The sequence below is a fragment of the Scophthalmus maximus genome, chromosome 7 (assembly GCF_022379125.1).
Source record: "Scophthalmus maximus strain ysfricsl-2021 chromosome 7, ASM2237912v1, whole genome shotgun sequence".
Classification (NCBI taxonomy): domain Eukaryota; kingdom Metazoa; phylum Chordata; class Actinopteri; order Pleuronectiformes; family Scophthalmidae; genus Scophthalmus; species Scophthalmus maximus.
In genome coordinates this window covers 21240843-21261756 of record NC_061521.1, presented here as the reverse complement: position 1 = coordinate 21261756, position 20914 = coordinate 21240843, and the positions used below count along the sequence as shown (strand labels likewise).

Below are 20914 nucleotides of genomic sequence, written 5' to 3'. Positions count from 1 at the left end.
ACGGCACTTGGTCAAGTCATTGAGGAATGGGGAAGGTCATGTTACTGCCATGTCAACATCATCACAGCTCAAACCTACTACACAGGAGCACCTCAGGAGTCCGAGCTGTGCCACTGTGTGAACGTCGACACCGATTAAATGCACACAGAAAAAGCTACTCGTACAAAAGACTTCGCAAACACGTTACCTTCCACAGACGGTTTCTCGATTGTTGTTGCTAAGTTTTCCAACCGTTGCAAAGATTTACACAACTATGAATTCCATTGTTTTTCTGACAATCATTCCCTACAGTGCATAGAATGACATAAGAACTACGCCTTGAATTTATCACTCTATTTATAACAGAATAGCAGACAGTACGATAATTCATAAGGTGTGTTTTTAAAAACGAACTCCTCCGTAAAAGGTCCAAGTTATTGTGGGAAAACAAGCACTGAAGAGCAAACACAGAGGTACATCACTCCAACTCACGCCACACGTACATCGATAATCTTTGACATTCATGGAGAATAGAAAATATTCTTTTTTTTTTCCTGTTGTTACATTCAAATCTGTTTACTGTCAGCATAGGTGACTTCCTGCGTTCATCATACACTACTGACAATAGTGATGTTGTCAGCGGGGGCTGCTCTCAGCCTGCTCCTCAACCGGGTCTCTCCTCTCAATCGCCGCCCCCTATTTTTTGCACCCTGTCTATGGTCGTGGGAGCGTCTCTGTCTCCCCCGTGGTGCTCAGGGGGTTTGTACTCGACGGGGGCTCCGGGGGGGGGGGGGGGGGGGGGGGGGGGTGTTCCCCTCATGTCTGACTTAGCGCATCTTGTAGTCGTGAGATATGGCCGCCTCGCACAGCTGTCCTTTGAAATCCAGCTCGAAGGTGAAGTCCAAGTCGCGCTGCAGGTGAACAGAGAGCGAGGGATGGAAGAAAAGAAAAACGGGAGGTGACGTCGGGTAAGTGCGATCTGGTTTCTGGATTTGGGACCTGACAGAACATGGTATTGAATAAGTGCAGACTGCTTCCTTTCTACTGTTGTCTTACTTAGACAATGTCCTCCTCTACCGCCCGAGTAGGAAAGCCCATTGACATAGTCAACAATAAAATGTGTTGTTGTTTTTGCTTCTGCCAGTTTGACCACTGTCCAACGCTGAGGAGAGAATCCTCCACGTGGCAGGCAACTCAGGAAATTAGTAATTTCTTAGCTGCTTCGCTCTGCCACGTATGATTAAATGCAGATGCCATTATTATCATCTGAGTTACCGTGCCAAATTTGAACTTGCTCAATATGAACCTTAGCTTGTACAATAATACTCACAATGTTTTTCTCATTGGGCTTCATAGCGATGCTACCGACGATCTCCTCTCCTCTGCGCACTGTCAAATATTCCTCCAGGTAAAACACTGTCTGCTTCCAGTGGGTGTATGGGGAATCTGGAGCTGGACACACAACACACACACTGGTGTTAATTTTGCAATGACCACTTTACCTGTATACACTGTATTATGGTGTATATATATATATATAGTGGTATAATCCACAGAATGCACATAATTTTTTTATACATTCTTATTAATATTTTATATTTTTTATTTATTATAACTTAAGGTCTGTATATATTTTTTGTTCTGGGTTGGATCAAGTGTTTCCCCATGCGTATCAAATTATTTCAAAGTATTTCTGATTTTGATTCTGTGTAGAATCTGGACCAATATATAGTTAGTGTTTACATTTTTTTTATTTACAACTTTAGATATGATGGATTATTTCAAAAAGATTCCTTAAAAATGACTTAACAAAAAAGTGGGTCTAGCTGATGACTGATCTATAAAGAATTACTAAGTGATAAATTAACCGGGTGCCACGTACGAAAGTTATACCAACAAACCTTTGGCGACACACCAACTAAAAGCTGATGTCTATGTAAGTATGGACTTGTACAAACTCTAAAGTCTGAAACAAATGTCTGGTAGAAAATAAACACAAAGGAGAAAGAAAGAAAAGAGAAGCAACAGAAGCAGGGAATCGACCCGTATCTCGATGACATGCACTGAAGTAAAAGGCGGAAAATGACTGCATTCCTGACCTCTCCACAGCGGCTTCACTTTGTGTCTTTTTGTGCTACTTTACGTTTGTGTGTGTGCGTGTGCATGAAGGGAACTAAGACAAGTAAAACCTGAAACCCAAGCCCCAGAAACCAAATGTGAGTATATTCCCCGGTGCCCTGACCATCGCTGATTGCTCGGCTGAGACTCAAAAGGTCTGCCGCACTTGAATCGAATTTCTGCCAGCTGTCCTTTGGCAGATGTAGCTGCGCCTTTTATAGACGAGCTCTTTGTGAGTCTATAGATAAAAGTGGCTGCCAATGTGCGTAGGTAGTGCACAGACCAATGGGCATAGCTCAATAAAAACACATTATTTGTGTTTCTTATGCTAATTCAGCAGATGAGATGGCAGTTCTACTGACCAGCGTGCACTTTGACCCCTACTGAGCCTCGCCCTTAACCCCTTGGCTGAGTGTTTCAAGACGATATGGGAAACCACTCACACATTTTGCCAATGTGTGTGGTAGATCTGTGTCTTAAAGTTTTGGAAGACAAAGACTTTTCAAGACTGACACTAGAGGTCTTTTATGACAGACAAAAAACACACATAGACAAAATAATAATTAATGAAATAGAAAGTGGAAAGGAAAGAGAAAGCAATTGGGAAGCCAAAATTCCAAAAGTAAATTATTATCAGTGGTTACACACATACCAGAAGGCCAAAACATGTATTGCTCAAACCAACAATTGGGCATCAAATGTTTTGCATCTCCTATAAATATATAGCATATTTATTTATTAAAAAGATGTATTTGGCTCCCATACCACTAGATGTCAGTCACACACAGATATTGACTGGCCAGATCTGATGCACTGCTTCTAACACAACACGAACCACATTAGAAAATTGTATTTGGAGCAATTTCTATTCATCACGAGGGAAGATGATAAGAATGAATTGATTCGAAACACAGTCAGACATGTGTTACCTTTTTCTATCCAGAGATATAACCAGCTAACAAGGTTATTCATTAGTATGGAAACCACCCAGCTCCACCACGGCTGGGAGGAAACACATTATCATTATTATTATTATTATTACGTTGGAAATGACTAGTTAAGCTTTCCTGGAACTGAGAGACTGGATTTGAGACTCCTGGGAGTATTAGTCCCCTAAAATATTAACAGTAATGCCGACCTCACTGGACATAAAAGTCCAACAATATTCCCCTAATTCCCTTTATTTTATTATCCCACAAATCCTGACCATGTGACGTTGGACACTCTTGTACACACACTCTGAAACTGAGGTTAAGACTATTATATTATTGTGAAACCAAAATTTCTGATGGCTTCAGCAAAGTATCCACTCGGCTTATGGCCTTCGTCAAATTACGGAATTCGAGCTCTGGATGGTGCTGTTTTATCGCTGGTGTTTTACTCCTACCTCCGTGTGGAAGCGTGTAATACTCCCAAATTACGTTTAAGGTTATGATAAGTTTTTCAAGATGCAGATGATGCGTCAGGGAAGGTGTTACCGGTGCTAAAACCAGTCTTCTTGTGACACTTGGTGAACTCGATGTTGAAGTAGGTGACCAGCGCGTGGACGTAGTCGTTCCTCTGGATCTGCAGGCAGAACGCCGAGTTGAACGAAAGGTCCTCAGTCTTAACCGTGTAGATGTCCACCTCCTGGAGGAATAAGTAAGTCATTAAGTTTTCCTATTTAACCCCCTTATTTCTTCTTTACATTATGGTGTTATTTGATTTAATGACATGATATATAGCTGGGGTGATGCCACTCCAACATTATGAAGCTACCAAAGAACAGCTGCTACAGAAATAATTCCAGAAACTTTGTGATGTCGTGTACAATACATGAAGGAGAACAACAATCTCAAGAAGTACAGTACATCTACCTCCACTAAACCGCGCTGTGATTGTGCCAAGATCCTAATAACCATCCAGAATGAGGCCAGTAGCCCTTACGGGACAAGGAGAAGGAGTCTGGGTCATGATGCACGTGGCAGATGAAGTGTTACTTGACTCCAGGTTGTTATTCGTGCATGAGGCTATCGAGCCAAATCTGTATAAGCCCCCTGGTTCCAGTCGGTTTAACAGTGTATCTTGATATCACATTGTCCCACTAAGCCGCGCATTCAGAGAAGAGCGCGTTGCCCAACATCTTGGTTTTTGCCGCCGTGGGACACACGGCAATCAGTGCAGACGTATTGCGATACAGCTCTGGCTGCTGAGTAACAGCGAGGGAGTGCAGCTCACCTGAAACCCACGCTGCTGCAGGGGGAAACAAGTAGGCAGAGGTGCGATAATCTTTTCTCATGCGCCAAAAAATGCTAATAGCATCTCACTGGCTTTGGTGCCAGATGCCACATTTGCTGTGTCGGAACGAGCCTTATGTTTGCTGGCAATAAAAACCACTGCAATATTAAAGTCCGGGCCCCCCCCCCCATGCTGTCTTGAGCTCCGCTCATGCAGTACAAACATCTCAAAGTCACATTTCAAAGTTTGCATTATTGCACTGGAATCTTAACCCGCTCATTATTACTTGCAAAAGGGTGTTTATTTTAATTTATTTATTTCCTGCAGCATTATTCTTGGTAATGACCAAGAGCAGCAGTTTAATAACACAAGGTCCTGTGTGTACCGCTCCACCACAATAGATCTTAATGAGGTCGGTCAGAAGTCCATTTAAAGATAATGAAGCTCGTCAGCGGGGTAACATTGCTACAAGGCTTTGTTTTTTCCTTTTCACAACACCATAAAGACATGCAGCAGATTTTGATTACTATCTCCCGACTGATCTCTTTGTTGGTTTTTTTGTAATATCCCACCGCATATGTAGAGAAAGGCCGTCTGATATCCAAGCAAACAAACGAAAGTATAGCTGAAAGATGCTGAGATTAAAGGTCTCCTTCGGGAGAGGGAGAGGTGAGAGGGGGCAGAGCCGTCCAATCAATCGCAGCGATAAGAAGGTCACCGTGACAAGGAGCACAATCAGGACTAGACGGGCTGTTGTTCACGCGCATGGCACAGCCGCCTGATCAGTCCATGCAGCGTGACACACAAAATGTTTAATAATCACTCGGCATCACTGAGTAGCTTAGTGTTGTATCGCTGACATCATGCCAGCATCCGTGCGACAGGTAATGAGCTTCATATAACATAAACACCCTGCATTATTATGCTCTTAGTTTATTTTGTCTTATTTTGCCTTTAGAGTAATAATGATTTTTAATACGCTTTGTAATGTGACTTCGAGGAGTTTGTACTGCATGACCAGAGCAAAAAAATCTGTTAATTGTGTTTATGGGATTTTTTTCTTTTTTTTAAAGACAGCATGGGGGAACTGGACTTTAATATTGCAGTGTTTTTACTGCCAGCTAACATGAGGCTCGTTCCTCCGCAGCAAATATGGCATCTGGCACCAAAGCCAGTGAGTTGGTATTACAGTGATCCTCAGCATCCTACTACGTCTGCTACTGAAGATCATGCCATATGATTGACAGCTCCAGAACAGCTGCTAAATAGACCTTGTGGCGAAATTGTATCGTCAACGCCCCCACCCCAAGCTTTTTGATTGCTACAAAATCTTTGTTTAATACATAGGTTGTTTGTGATTATGTCAACTAACCGGACACATTGCTGGGCCCTGTCTAAGACCAATACACAGCAAGTTCAACATATGCAGGATGTTTTATTTCATTATCTGTTTTGATCAGTTATGACCGCTTTGATCAGTTATGACTACAGACCAATGGACGTAGACTTCAGGTCCGGAAAGTGACGCCAATGCAGAAGTGCCTAAAACCTGTATTCTCTGAAATGACCAGCAGAGGGCGACTCCACTGGTTGCAAAAAGAAGCCAGTTTCTATAGAAGGCAATGAGAAATGACTCTACTTCTCACTTGATTTATGACGTCAGTTATCCCTTTTCCTGAGGACTTTATGGTCTCAATTGCTAGTTTTTCGTCAATACAGCATGATGTTCATTTGTGTGGATACAGTGTGATTGACAGCTAGTACCGTCCAAGGGGTGCTGGTCGCAGATGGACGTGCAGTGGACAAGCTCTCAGTCAGCCCCCCCCTTTATCCTCCAGATACAGTAACTTCTGGTTTCAAAAAATCATTTGATTAAAACAATTATCAGCCAAAATATGATCAATGTGTTTTACCAACCTTCACCAAGCAGGAGTTTGTCACCACCTGTTTGGAGTCGACCACGTCCACCAGTGGCTCCCTCATCGCCACGTTGCGGATGCAGGTCATGTCGAAGCCATAAACGTTCTCCCACCCTGTGAAGTATAACAATAATTTGATTACCTTTTATTTTTAGCTTTCAACTTCCAGGGTCACAGAAGGTGTAAAAACAGGGCGCAGATGTAAAAACAAGACTTCGCTTAGTTGTGGCTTTACTTAGAGGGAGAGTGGGACCTCCTGTTGTTTTGGAACAATGTCCATTTCACATATCAATTTGTAAATACGATGCCCCCTGAACGCAGACTAACACTCTTGCCTCGGATGTCCTCGCTGCTGGGGCCAAATCAAGCCATGCATTATTCATTAAGCTCCTTGAAATATTTCTGTCGGGACCCAAAAGGAGAGAACTACTTGAGCTGGTGATAATGAACAGGGCACGAACCTCCGGGCTGCTTTTTTTTTAAAAACTGTATTTGCATTTCTCGCCGCCCGCCTTAATAAGGCAGTGTGCCGTGGAGCAGCACTAATGACCGGAGGATGCTCTGAGGATACCGGAGTATCTCATCGGGCCACTCAGTCTAAAGGTCGTCCGTGGCCAACTGCCCGGCGAGAAGGAAGAAGTTTGCGGTCAATGAGTGCGCTCGTCTCAACCGCTCACTTCACTCGTGGCCTCGTGTTTACTTCTCAAATACAGAATAATGGCAGAGTAAATTGAAGTAGGATAGGAAAAAAAGCTGGCGATGCAGGGAGACAGTGCAATATGACTGTGCGGATATTATCTGGTGCACTGTGGTTGTATGATTTCCCAGCTGCACGGGGGGGGGGGGGGATTGTGTGCGTAGGAGGCCTATGGGCTGTTTGTTCAGTTTGCCTGTTGTGATCTAGGTTGTACACTGGATTAACACCGACTCGGGTGCTGTTCCTGTGCTTCGTGTCCAGCAGCTAAAAACATCACCCACAGTCCTCCTCCTGTCAGGATACACGCGGTGGAGAGGATTGTCGACTTATGACATCAATTATCGCCCCCGGGGGAAAAAGTCCAAATTCATTTGCAGAGCTGGAGAGGTTGCGGTGTGTAGAACTGCGCGAGTGCACCCACGGTCGTGTGAGTACAACGCGAATGGTGTTCTACACCCGTGGATCACTTATAATGTAAGAGAGACAATCCTGGTTACAGACACTGGCGAGCCGAGTGCAGCAGCAGGCACAGTACAAAGTGAAAGTACAGGACACACTGCCAAGCATTTTTAACGCTCAGGTAACGCATGTTATCGTATACAGAGGGCGACGCGGCGGTGTGTGGCGTTTCCACGTTCTCTCCAGGTACTCCGGCTTCCTCCCAACGCAACCGTGGATGGATGGAGTACAGACGGAGACAGCAGGTAAACCTCATGATTCATGGGGAAGGAGAAATTACTCTTTCTTTTTTCTGACTACTCTTTAATTTTCGGCGAGACATTGGCTGATTTGAACATGTATGGGAACTAAACCATGTGAGCTTTCGGAGGGCAAAATCACTATTTGGAGATTTTGCAAACTCATAGATGTGTGAAATGTGAACCCTTCCACTCAACATTTTCTTTTTGTACACCTCAGAAAAGAAAATTGCCGGCCAACTTAAAAAAAAAAATGGCTTCAATGGACAAACGCAGGAATTAATGTTTATTCAACTTAAAGTTGACAAGTTAAGGCAATATATAACTTTAAGTTAAACAAACTCAATTCACTTGTGTTTCATCGATTTTAGTTTTATTGAAGTTGGACAAAAAATAACTAGTAACTAGTAACAACAAACTAAAGCTTTTGAATAAATGCAGTGGAGCAGAAGGAACCACAGACGCCCTGAGAGGTGTGAAAACGGGAATACTCAAGTTAAAGTGCCTCAAAGCCGACATTTGACCAAATGCACTTAGTTAATTTGCACCACTGACACACACACACACACACACACATGCACACACACACACACACACACACACACACACACTCTCTCTCTCTCTCTCTCTCTCACTGAACGTACAATGTATCTTGAAGTCTTTGTATTGCCTGTCTTCGATGGCCACCACGTACAGAGAGGCGCGGTCCGGGAACATCAGGCCGCCGGGTTTCTGTTTGACAAATGAGGTGGAGAAACGACTCGGCAATTAATCCCCGCACACATTATGAAAGGTGTACATTGCGGCGTCGGCGCCGTTTCATTTCTCAGCCAAGAACAGGTTTGAATTATTGAGCTGTTCCGTAGGCGCGCGGACTGGAGCGGAGAGTCAAGGCGATGCTCATTCCTGTAACTACAATGAACAAACATAAATATGAGGCAAGAATGTAAAAATCCTACCTACTTCATAGACTTCTGGTAAATATTGTACATGTGTAAAATATTGTATTATTAATTTCAGCAATTAGCAAAAAGGTTAATTAGCTCTAGTCTTCGCTGTAGTGTCGTGGCTAAAAAACAAATATTCTAAAGCAGTGGCTCCCAACTTCGGTGTCCAGGTCCCTGTCTGGGGTCGCAAGATCATTTTGAGGTTTCATGAAGTGGATTATTTATTTATTAAAGGAAAATGCAGGTGTTGTTTTTTTTCTCAGCCTGGCATAATTCCCAAAAATGTGCCCACTGGTTTTCCGTGGGACAAGCCAATTTTGCACTAGACTTATTATATGCTTAACTAATAATATATAATAATAACAGCAAAGCAAAGCACCAAACAACATGTTACTGCTGCAAATTAATTTTGGGGGGGGGGGGTTTACCGCATTTGTTTTGTTGAGTTATCAAAAAAAAATATCTGGACAATCTGGTAAAAACACTCTACGAGGACAAGAGCTGAAAAGGGAACACCGAGTTTTAAAGAGCCACAGCTGAAGGTTATGAGGTCCAGATCGCTTGTCATGGCTTTTTTGTTGTTGTTGTTGTTGTTCCAGGTGAACAGTAGAACGCCCCACGGCCTCTACACGTCATACAGTACCAGCCACTTGTCCCTGGCGAAGATGACGGTGTTGAGCATGGACTCGTAGAAGAGGCAGTAGCCCATCCACTCGGATATGATGATGTCCACCTTCTCCACGGGAAGCTCCACCTCCTCCACTTTGCCTTTGAAGATGGTGATCACTGAAAACACACATTTAAAAGCCACTGTCGATGCGCATCATTTTGGCACTAAAGAAGACAAACAAACCAGTGAAATCATTTGACCGATCATTCATAAATTATCATGTGGCAATACACGCGCACAGTTTGTGACAGATAAGACGAGTCAGCCGATTTGCTGAGGCTCACAGTAGAAACCTGGGTCTTCTGCCTTTTCCAGTTATTAGCTGATGTCATGTGTGTTTGTTCTGCCTCGGCGGAAAAAGTCACCGAATCGCTTCCGCCGGTGATACGAGTGTCTGTCACACTTCACGAACCCTGTTGCTCCCGACTACTGTCGCCTCCTCGTTCAATGACTTGTGCTTCCCTTGATATTCATTGGTTCATATAGAGGGGGGCATTCGCTGACGGGGAGGTTTGTGGAGGTATTATTCAAAGAGATGCACAGCGTGTCGCGTGGCTGGAAACTTGTTTTTCCACATTCGCCGGTGTGTTTTTTTGCGCACCGCTTTGAAATTTCGCGAGAGCTGAAATCATGTTTATGCAAAAGGAATAGAAATGAGCCAGCGGGCGCTGGGATGACAAGACAGATTCTGCGTTTCAGATCAGCAGGGACCACACCCCTTCTTCTTCTTCTTCTTCCTCCCTCCTCCTCCTCCTCATGTTGGTCACGACCGTGACCTATTTGCAGCTCCCCGGCGCCGACTGAAAAGTGCAGCGTCGCCGAAACGGAGAGATGAGGAACAGCAGCAGCCCTTACCGCTGTGGAGGTGGTTGGACTTGATGATTCTCTCCGAGTACTCCGATATACTGGAACATTCGATCTTGGTAGAAGGAGAAAAAAAAGAAGGAAAATTAACTGCCCTGGCGTGACTGTGATATTTCAAGAAGAATGTATCTGCACTCGCAATTACATGTCCTCCGTTTTTTCGATAATGGTGAACTGACGCTGACGGGACAACGGTTTCCATCGGTGCTATGCCGGTTTGATGAAAAGCCAAAATGCAGCAGAGGTTTTTTTTTGAGCATCGAGATGACAGATACATTTTTAGACTCCCATTGAAAGGGGATACAGGAGGACCCCAAGAATCATCCGGCCTCTTCTGAGCGTCTGGCGTCACGTGAGACGGCATCAGCGATCAGCCCCAAAAACATGTTTACGTACACGAGAGAGACCCCCTCTAGTGGCCGCTGTAATTATAACGAGCGCAAAGAAGGAAGTTAGGATGGAGAGACATCGTGGTGTCTCTTCACCATGACCGCGACCGTTCGAATAACCTTAACAACACTTCTTGTTGTAACCGCGGAAAACTCATTTCGACCCAAGCCCTGATCTCTCCCTCAACCTATAACCAAAGTGCTTTTGATCCTAACTAAATCCTAAGCTTCCTCATTGGTTAATGAGGCATATGGCAGATCATATGCTACCTGGTTGAGCCTGCCGGTAGCATGTGAGCCAGCAAGTGTGGGATCGTCATCTGACATCGTGCACTGAGGTTAATTAAGCATTTTGACAAGTGTCCTACAGAGTCGAGATGAAAATAGTGGAAGATAAAAAAAAGAATATAAAGGGACGGAGTTCATGCTTCATCACCGAAGCCGAAACGCTGCCAGAGCTTCTTACTCCAAGTAATTAAGGTGACGATTAGTCGCAGCTCAACGGCGACCAGCCATTTGTCTCGGATGTAACCTTCAACTGTACAGTTCCATTACTCTCTTGACATTTTAAATTCTTTTTAAATTGCCCCCACTGCGCTGCTATTGTCCCGTTGTCTCTTCTGACATATCTGCATGTCTCTCTTTTTAACATCTTCTCTTTTCCGTCCCCCTCAGTCCTGAGCTCCTCGCCTGACACATATCTCGCACTTCCTGTCCTGTCCACCAATTCCTGTTTCATGCCTGAGTTACTGAGATGCCCGCAGTGACGGAGCTGCAACGCGATGAAGCTCCATCATTCATCAGAGTGAACTCTGGACAAACACTTCCGGTAAACAGTTTTCACACGACATCGGGACACAATTCAGCAGGAGGGCGTTCGTCAATCCCAGGCTCTCGCAGCATCAGGTGGCCGGCGAGTGTAGACTTTCACTCGAGTGTGCGCCACTCCGCTCGTGCCTCGCAACCGGAGGAATCGGGTCTGTGAGGACTTTTGTTTTTGGAGGCAGGGAACCGATTAGGGGCCTAATGAGGCTGCGCGCCAACGGCGAGGTGCACAAAAGTCATGTGGTTTTGGAAACTTCTAATCACTTTTGCAACAAAACATAACATACTGGCCATGAGCTCCTGCGTTTCTTCCTCCTACAGAGCACGCGTACAGTGCGTGGGGACTTCACATTAACAGTGTCCCGCCGGAGGAGCCCCGTTTTGCTGCCGCCTATTAGCAGACGCCCCCGTCAGGAGGCCGCCCACGGCCTTCTGGCACCCCGCTGATCCATCTGTTCGTTAAAAAAAAAAAAAGAAATCTGTCCGGATAACACTGTGCAAACAAACAAGCAGTGATGTTGCAGCCGGGGTAAGGAGGGCGTACAACGTACATGTACGTTTGTTGCTGCCAGCGCCAACAGTCCTCTTAATTGGCAAAAAAAATCCTTTGTATCTTGCTGAATTTCTGCACAAATTCATTTAATTTGTTCAACTTAAAGTTAATAAGTCAAGACAGTTGATACCTTTGAGTTGAACAAACGCAATGCATGTGTGGGTTACCAACTGAAGTCATCTTTTCAAGTTGGTCAGCTATTTTCTCTTTTCAGTGCATGGAATTACATCCTTGAAATGTTGCCCTTTCATTCACTGAGCACAGAGACACTCGCTATGTGTCCATCGAAATGTCAAGAGGATTTTAAGCAAACTGTTAAAAGTTCGCAAGCAAGGAAATGCGACAGTCGCCTTGGCAAGAAACCCATACGACATGCTGTACACTTGGCAGTGGGGAGGGGAAAACGTGGTGAGAGGTCTGCAGGAGTTACTTTCAATTGAGCAAGTTATTGCTGTCCGGAGACGAAGGTGGAGCGAGGCCATCCTGATGCACACAGCGGCAGCAAGGGGCGACGCGACGACGGGCACAATACATATGGGAAAGGCAAGCGCCAGAATGCATTCTGGGAGGTCACAGTGGACAGGCGTTTCACAACCTTGGGCTGCAACATTTCTCTAAACGTGTTATGGCACCTACATGGCCTCAACCTAAGCTCGGAGGAAGTCTTTTTTCTTTTTTTTCCTAATGCGATAAATTAGGTTGGCGGGAACTACAGTACAGTCACGGAAGCTCATTTACTGAAAATGCTGGTGGCTTTTACTTCAAGGGAGACGAGTGGTGATCCGCCCAAACTGGCCTTAAAACGCAACAACGCAGATCGAAGGTTTCATTCACCAACAACTTATTTACGTTGGGGCTTTTGTTTTTTTGCAGTGTCATGTTAATCAGAAAAATCTGTCCCTGAATGGAACACTTCACCTGAGAGACACCGCAAGTCGGAACACGCTGTCACACGAGTTGCTGAGTTGCTGACGTCATACGCAGCGGCACGTCGGAAGAAAGAGAGCGTTTGGTTGACGGTAAGAAACTTTTGAATAATAGCTGAAAAATGATGTATTGCATATACGTGTTTTGCCAACATTTAATTTGCGATATGGTATTTAGTTGTAATGGTTATTTCCTGAGTGACCTAAATTCATTTGGTCTAGTTGCTCTTTGCTATTATGCAAACATTGGAAAGATGTGTCAGGGTGCTGTTAAACATGTAGCGTCCATGTTTTCTCACATTCCGATTTCAAAAGACGTCAGCATATGTAACACTCATGCTTATCAATTTAGGGTCACGTGGGGGAGGAGCCAGTCCAAGGTGACATAGGATGCAAAACAGTATGCTAGAGAGATGGAGTGAGACACACACACACGCACACACACACACACACACACACACACACATAAGGTCAAGCCGTAGAGTAGAGTCTCTTGGAAACTCCAAGTCAATTATTCCTCCCCCGAGGCGAGTACATGCTGTCTGGAGCCGCCACAGATGAAAATAACAGGGAGAAGAAGTAGACGCCTCACACACAGAAAGAGCCGGATGTCAGCAGCAGTGATAACCACTGCACCACTGTGCCGCCCCGTGGTTGTGGTCTACAACCTGGAGCGGATCATATGCGCTGGCGTTGACGCCTCTCCACACATGAAACCACCTGTTAAAACTTTACTCCGCGATGATTTTGGCCCCGGCGTGATGGTGCTTGGGTGGTTCTGGGTGTTTGGACCCTGATAAACCAACTCACAGGTCTAGTTTACATTGGCTTTTTCTATGATTCCATGCTGGGTAAGAACTATCAAATTGAGACTGCTGTCGGGTTTTCGACCGCAAAACAATTGCGTGTGCTCGCTGGTGTTTATTCGAACTCCCACATCCTGCTCTAATCAGCCACGGCAATCTGTTGCATGTGCTCCAGATCGTTTGAGCGCAAATAAGCATTTTGTTTGTTACCATCCGGAGGGTCACTTCCACTCTGTTGGACTCTTTAAATTTTCAATTTGCACGATTGTGGAAAAAATAGTGGCGCCTAATTAAGAAACAAACAACAAGGGGAAAGACAGAAAATAGTAACGGCATTCGACGTCTGTAAATCATAAGTTCAAGGGTGTAAACGTGAGTGTACCAATGAGAAACAAATGTGAGATTTTAAAAGTGGGAGAATGAGGGTTTTATAGCTCGGACGTATGGAATTTTTGCACCAAATAGTCTTTTTATTGGCTCTCAGTAGATCCAGAGTTGAAGTTATCACTTTAATGAGGTCCATATGATATGAGGGATGTCGTTCGTTGGCCCCGATCCCAGTCCGGCCGCCGGCTCCGAGCTTTCACACCGAGCGTCATAAAGCCTCAGGTGCACGGCGAAGGTGTGTTGGCTTTGGGACGTATAGCAAGAAAGAAAAGAAAAGAAAAGAGGCTCTACGTCAAAACTGAATAAATCCCCGGAAATCTTGGCCCCCCCTTAATGTGGACAAAAGCCCCACCAGATGGACACCGGCGACACGAGTGTGAGGTGAAGCAGAAAGTCAAGCGATATTTCCCCCCTGAGATAAAAGAAAAGAGGATGATGGGGAGAAAGAGAAAGGTAGTGGACGGCTGAGCGAAGAACACGTGAGGTCGACCGGTGTGGCTCTGGGCAAGTCTCTCTTCGGAGAGACTGCGAGTTAATTATTCGTCCCCTGAGGCAAATGTATATATATGCTTGTCTGGGAGCCGCCGTACAAAAAAAAATAAGTTCCACACAGTCAAGCCAGTGGCGTGCATCCAGCATGTGTCCTCAGACGTGCCCCGACTAGCAATGACCTCCTCTGCCCCGGTACGTGATAACAGTGAGAGGCAGACCTGCCTGAAGGCAGCACGCTTCTATCACCTGCCTGTCAGACACGATATTCCTTCAAGATGTATACATATATATATATATATATATATAAATAAAACTATGTATATATATAAAACCCGGTTCGAATGCATGTACAGATACCAGTCATGCATGTATCGTACATGTGTAACAGCTTGTCAGACCCCGGGCGCCACGGTGATGGTTCAGCGTGATGACGGTCCACCGTGAGCCTTACCCCGTACACGTGCTTCGCCCCGGCCTTGGCCGCGAACATGGACAGGATGCCCGTCCCGCTTCCGACGTCCAGCACGACCTTGTCCTTGAAGGCGTGCTTGTTGTGGTACATGGAGTTCCTGTAGGTGAGCGTCCTCACCTCGTCCTTCAGCATCTCCTGGGTTTAGCATATAGACAGATGATATCAGGGAGGATGTCAGCACAGCTGAGCCGAGCCCCCCCCCCCCGAGGAGAATGACAATTTGTTTTAAAAAGCATTGGCTGGACATTGGGAGATTTGTTCTGATAATCTGCGGCGGAGCGGGCAGCAAATGTCCCCACAGGCTTCACCTAATCTGTCTATCACAGGCCTGTGGTACAGTTAAATCTAAATAAGCCTGTCTGATTCTTATATATATATATATATATATATATATATATATATATATATATATATATATATATATATATATATATATATATATATATATATATATATATATATATATCCCTGTCTCTCTGATCTTGTGTACGCAGGTGTGAAGACTGTTAGGAATGACAAAAATACACCTAACCTACATTCCCAGAATATAAAAAGAAAAATGATCTCGCAGTTCACACAAGGTACGTGCTCTCTCTATACTTTATCTCCTCTCTCTAGGAACCAGCCGAACTCCGAAGGGAAGAACTAACCACAGAGAGAGGTAAGAAACATCATCTTGAATGGTCACTGAAGGGAAAGGTTGTTAAATGAGTCCCCTTGTTGATCAAGAGCTGTGAAATCGGCCCCATCCATTCTCCTCTACATCCAGACTGTGTAACAAGGCAGAAGTCTGGCAGTTCATCGTCCTCTGACGGGATTGGCTGACAACAGCAGCCTCTAGCAATCTATGAAGTGAGGTCCTTCCCTGTTAGAGGTTGCTATGGGGCAGAACGTATATGGACGATGAGCTACAAGTCATACACATAATCACATATTAAAGCGTCTTACTGAGACGCAGTGAAGGAGTCTTAAACAATTATTTTTCTAAAAAGAGAAAAAGAAGCAGATATAAGAAAAAAAAACGACTTCAGCCATTAATGTTTTTTTTAAAAAAAGGTAACTATTGTAATTGGAACTAATATTGTTGCCTTCAAGTAAATATAAATAGTTTGCTTGAGTTGCATTTGCCAGACATTGCTGTTTTTAAACCAAACCAACAGCTTTCAACATTTGAATATTTGCCACTTACAATTTGAACAAACCTTTTTAAAGAATGTTTTAAGAAGTGGTAACAGATGTAGCATGACTAATCTCAGCTGTTGGTTAATTCCAGTGTTTGGAGACCCCAGTGTACAATGACACCCCGGCTCATGTGGAGCTGTGATCACCGTTGTCTGATGAAAAAATTGTTCAGGAAGATGCATGTTCCATACAGTTGAGTTTGGACTGCAGGTGACGCAGGAGCTATTTGTTCTGGAGCTTTAATATAAGATAAATTGGAACCAAATACTCATTTCCTCCGAGTATTTGGTTAAGAAATAACCGCTCTCATGCATGATTCATACGTCTCTAATCATCACAGGCGAGAACCCATACGTGAAATAAGAAATGATCCGTGAGTGTCAGTGTGATGGGACCGCACCTCGTGGATACCGAAATGGGCGTAGGAGTCGAAGTAGTAGTCCCGCGAGGTCATCTCCTCCGGACTTAGGAACTTGGCCATCTTGCCCCGCCCGGGGCAGCTCGGGAGGCTGGCGGCGTGGGGCGTGTGTGGCGGGAGAGCAGGCCGCTGCGCACGCTGGATGGAAGGCACAGGCTTGGGCAGCGGGGTGGGCTGCGCCGACTGGGACGGGATGATGCGGACCGGCCGCGGCTGCGTCTGTGGCTGCTGGAAAGATGAAAATCACTTCTGTCAGGGTTAACTCCTTCGGGAGGGAGAGCACAAAGCAAGGGTGTGACAGCAACATCCCAACGTGCTGCTGCTAGAATTTATATCATTCCTTCGTTGCATGCTTTGAATTTTTCTACTGTATCTTTCAGATGTGCAATTCATTTGAAACCGTATCCTCGCATCGCGAGTAGTTTCAGTTAATTTTGCTACTGTAAACCTTCACATTGATTATCACTTCAATGTAATGCAATATAGGACTGAGATACAACAGTGTCAATTAGGTGGACGACAGCATTAATGCAAGAGTCACGCCGTCGTGGCACAGATCTCGTGATTTCTGTCTGTGGAATTGACTTTCCTTGTTTTGTATTCGAGTCGATCGCTACTCTGTCCCTTCTCCTTGACCTCCCACCTGCTTCACAATGGCCATGATGCAGTATTAATTTTTTTGCCACAGCGTGGTGCACTCCACCCTGAAGCTGACCTGGGTCCCCCGGGGGTTCAGTAATGAATGAATCCGATGCAGCCTGTGGTCTGCCCCGTCCACCGCCTCTGGTCCAGACTGGAATATCTCAACAACTGTCGGATGGATTGGCATGAAAACGGGTTCAGACGTTTCATCTAGCGCCATCATCAGGTCAACATTCATATTTGTCCATTTCTTTGGATCAAGCCCAAATATCTGTCAAACTAAAGACATGAGCCTCAGATACACTTAAATTAATCTAAATTTAACCTAAAATTGTATGACACCCAGGTTACCATAGTAATCACACTGTGTGTGTCTTCTCTCTGGTCTCAACAGATTCTAAGTTGACTGGACACAATTGTTTTCATTTCAGAGATGACGGAGGTTTGACTTTTGATTTAACAGCAAAGACCAACACTTCATTCTTTAAACCATGGTGCCGATCTGCAGAGGCAGAGTATACCATACCATAACTTCTGGTATAACGATATTCTCACGTGTTAATCGCCTGGGTTCATCAAAGTGACTTTCATGTCATGGACTGACTGAAATGTAGCCTTTTTTTATTGACGCATTTCATCAAATGATTTCACCTAGCAACGGCCCTCCAGTTACACTGTGGTGAGCTGCGAGACGGGAACACTCCCAGGTGGGAAATTGGCAGATTAGACTTTTGGCATCTTTGGCAAAATGGAAAACACGAAGAAAAAAATATTAAGGATTTGCTAAACAACAGGCAACAAGCCAATGCTGCAACTCAATAACGACGAGGCCACAGAGGAGGCGGGCGGGCGGGCGAGGAGGCCAAGTTCAATACAGAGTCAGAAGGTGCAGTGCAGCAGGGGAACAGAATCACTGTGGGGCGACATGAAGGGAGAGATCACAGCGGCGAGTGTAACAGAGATGCCCTGGAGGAAGGAGAGGGCGCCACGCGAGGTTCGCTTCTAAACCGGTTCCCTCGTCGCACGTCATTTGAGAGGGACGTTCGCGTTAGGTCAGGAGGACATTTTGTTAGTCCTGCATGTTTGTGTGAGGTGACTCCTTATTGAAATTTGGGATGAATAAAGAATCTATCTATCCATCTATCTGAAGTCAGCGGTGATTGTGGGTAAACTCGAGTTTGTTGTTTCACTGCATGTCCTATAGAAGAATCATAGGCATGATGGCCTCCTGGCTTTTTAATCTTTTCACAGTCAAAGGAAAACAACAATCTTACGTTTGATCATACAACGGGGGAAAACGACACAACTTCTCTGACAGTCAGGAGAGAGAATCAATTCTGGTCCTCTGCCATCACACCACTCAGGCGGGCCCCCCCCCCCCCCCCCCCCCCCAAGTGAACCTAAAATATTCCACACCAGGCTGAGAAAGGAAAAAATCCAACCCGGCCTCCGTCCCATTATCGTGTTGCCTTCGTGCCCTCAGACAAGAGCGTATCGAAGAAAAACTGAGATTTGAGGAAACATTTTTTCAGGGATAAATAATGTATTGGTGAAGCGAACGCGAGGCTCTTCAACTTCACAGGCTGTTTGAGGCTGTTTGAGGCTGCTGCTTTCGAACACAGAACAAAAAATAAAAATCTGCAACGCTCTCCTACAGTATGTGCAGACACTTTGTGAATTCATATGTGGCACAGGACTCATTGACACATGGGGGCTCGTGTGCTGAAGTTACACAGTCCCAAAAGAGGAGCAGGGCGTGGATCCATCCCTCACTGCAGTGTGTCAGAGTGTGGCTCACTTCTCGCATTCGGGTGGAATTGCATTGTAAGGGGCTTCATTTAGAGCCCCCCCTCCCCCCCACCGTGCTGTGCTCACCCCCTGTCCTCAAAGTCCCTCTCCACATCAACTCTGCTCTCCAGCCACGTCTGCAACGTGCTGCAGCACCTTGGACAGCGCAAGTGATCCAGAGAGGCAGCAGCTCTCTGTGTATGTCTTATTCAGAATATAAGTGAAGATCACCCTCCTCCTCCTCCTCCTCCTCACACTGACACCCCCCTACCTGCACAGCATCTTAAGGGAGGGAGAGAGAGAGGGAGGGAGAGAGACTACTACTCAGAGTGCATGCCTCTCCATCGGGACACGCAGCATCGTCCTCCTGCATTTTGTCCGGGATGCAACTTCTTGGACACGTGCCGCTGCAGGGCGCGCAGACTCCGTGTGACTGACTGACTGACTGAACGTGCTCTCTCTCTCTTTTTTCCTTTTTTTAGTGTGTAAAAAAAATGCCAAAGGTTGTCTCTCTCACTTACCTCACTGCTCTCAGACTCCGCCATTTTTCTCCCGAGGAGCATGCAGCGGGACGAGTGCCTAATTCCCATAAGAGCCAAAAACGCGCGGACACTCGCGTAAAAGTGAAGAGAACCCCCCCCCCCCCCCCCCCAAAATCGCCGATGTCTCCTTTCTTCTTTTACTCGTCACCATCAAGACTGGTCCTTAAAGTCCCATCACGCGCCTCCGGCAGTTTTCTTCCCTAGAAATCCCAAGGCTGGGAAACGACACGGAGCCGCACGAGGTCCCAGAAGCATCGCGCCCGTCGGTGCCACGGAGTGACGCGTAATCCATGGCGCCAAAGTTTTGCAGTCCACCGGTTCCCGGAGAGCGCGAGGGGCGAAAGAAAGGCATCACCGGGCATCAGCAGAGATTAGGAAGAAGGAGAAAAAAAAAGAGAGAGAGAGAGAGATGGAGTGAATGCAACGTCCTTTCCTCACCCATGACCCGGCAAGAGCGCACAAAGGGAATCTGAAAAGACTGCAGGGGCAGATTGTCATGAGAACACTGGTCGTAGCGCAGATTTGATTGACTCCTCTCCACCGCAACGGGGCTTCTATAAATAGTAACAGCTGCTGCTGCTGCTGCAGAGAAGAGGACTCGCTGCACCGGGTGCATGTGCAGAAATACAAATCTGATGACTCGTACAAACGCGTATATCGCTCATGAACACATGTCCATCATCTTTAAAAAAAAAAAAAAAAAGAAAGATGGAACTCCTCTGTCCTCTGGAATCTGCTGGTCGCTCTCCGTCTCCACAAAGTGCTGAACGCTGCCTGTGCAGAGAAAGTTGGAGCTGGTTCACCACCACTCTCACTGCTGGACAAAAGAGAGGATGCTCAGGTTGCACACACACACACACACACACACACACACACACACACACACACACACACACACACACACACACACAGAGAGAGAGAGAGTGACCACTCCTGTCTCACTTGCTGCAGATGCCATATCATATATCATGTCATCTTCATGTGGCTGCTGTTCACACGCACATCATGTTCCTTCTCACTGCTCTCATCACTCCATGGATGAAGCAGGATTTCCCTGCACACACGCGCTTTGCATTAACACCAATTTTCCTCGATGCCTCTCTCATCTTCTTCGCCCAGCTGTTCCACGCAGTTCCTCTCTAATGCAAAATCTCTCCTTGCGGTCCACTGTAAAAGTAACTAAACCCTGTGTTGGGGGTGAGGTCGAATTGTCCTTCCTATCTTCTATTCCTATCCACTGTCCCTCTACCTCGGTGGAAAACGTCATGAGGTCTAAGGAAAGGTGTAAAAGGGAGGACTCGTGGGACTTAGGAAAAGCCGACAGCGCTGCTCAGAGAATCAGACTCCACTTTCACTAAACTACGTCATCACGCGACGTGCGGG

The 20914-nt window shown here is 45.6% G+C and overlaps 1 protein-coding gene across 1 annotated transcript; it reads right to left on the bottom strand.

Annotated features, from left to right (window-relative positions):
• Positions 1-766: 766 nt before the first annotated feature.
• On the bottom strand, positions 767-20330 carry LOC118314943 (protein arginine N-methyltransferase 8-B). The gene is made up of 10 exons (XM_035641744.2): positions 19511-20330; positions 16542-16787; positions 14939-15094; positions 10101-10164; positions 9219-9361; positions 8273-8360; positions 6232-6347; positions 3576-3726; positions 1310-1431; positions 767-890 (listed from the first exon to the last, which is right to left on the bottom strand). Exons 1-10 carry the CDS (start codon positions 19577-19579, stop codon positions 807-809), a joined length of 1239 nt encoding a protein of 412 aa, XP_035497637.1. The 5' UTR covers positions 19580-20330; the 3' UTR covers positions 767-806.
• Between the last annotated feature and the right edge of the window lie 584 nt (positions 20331-20914).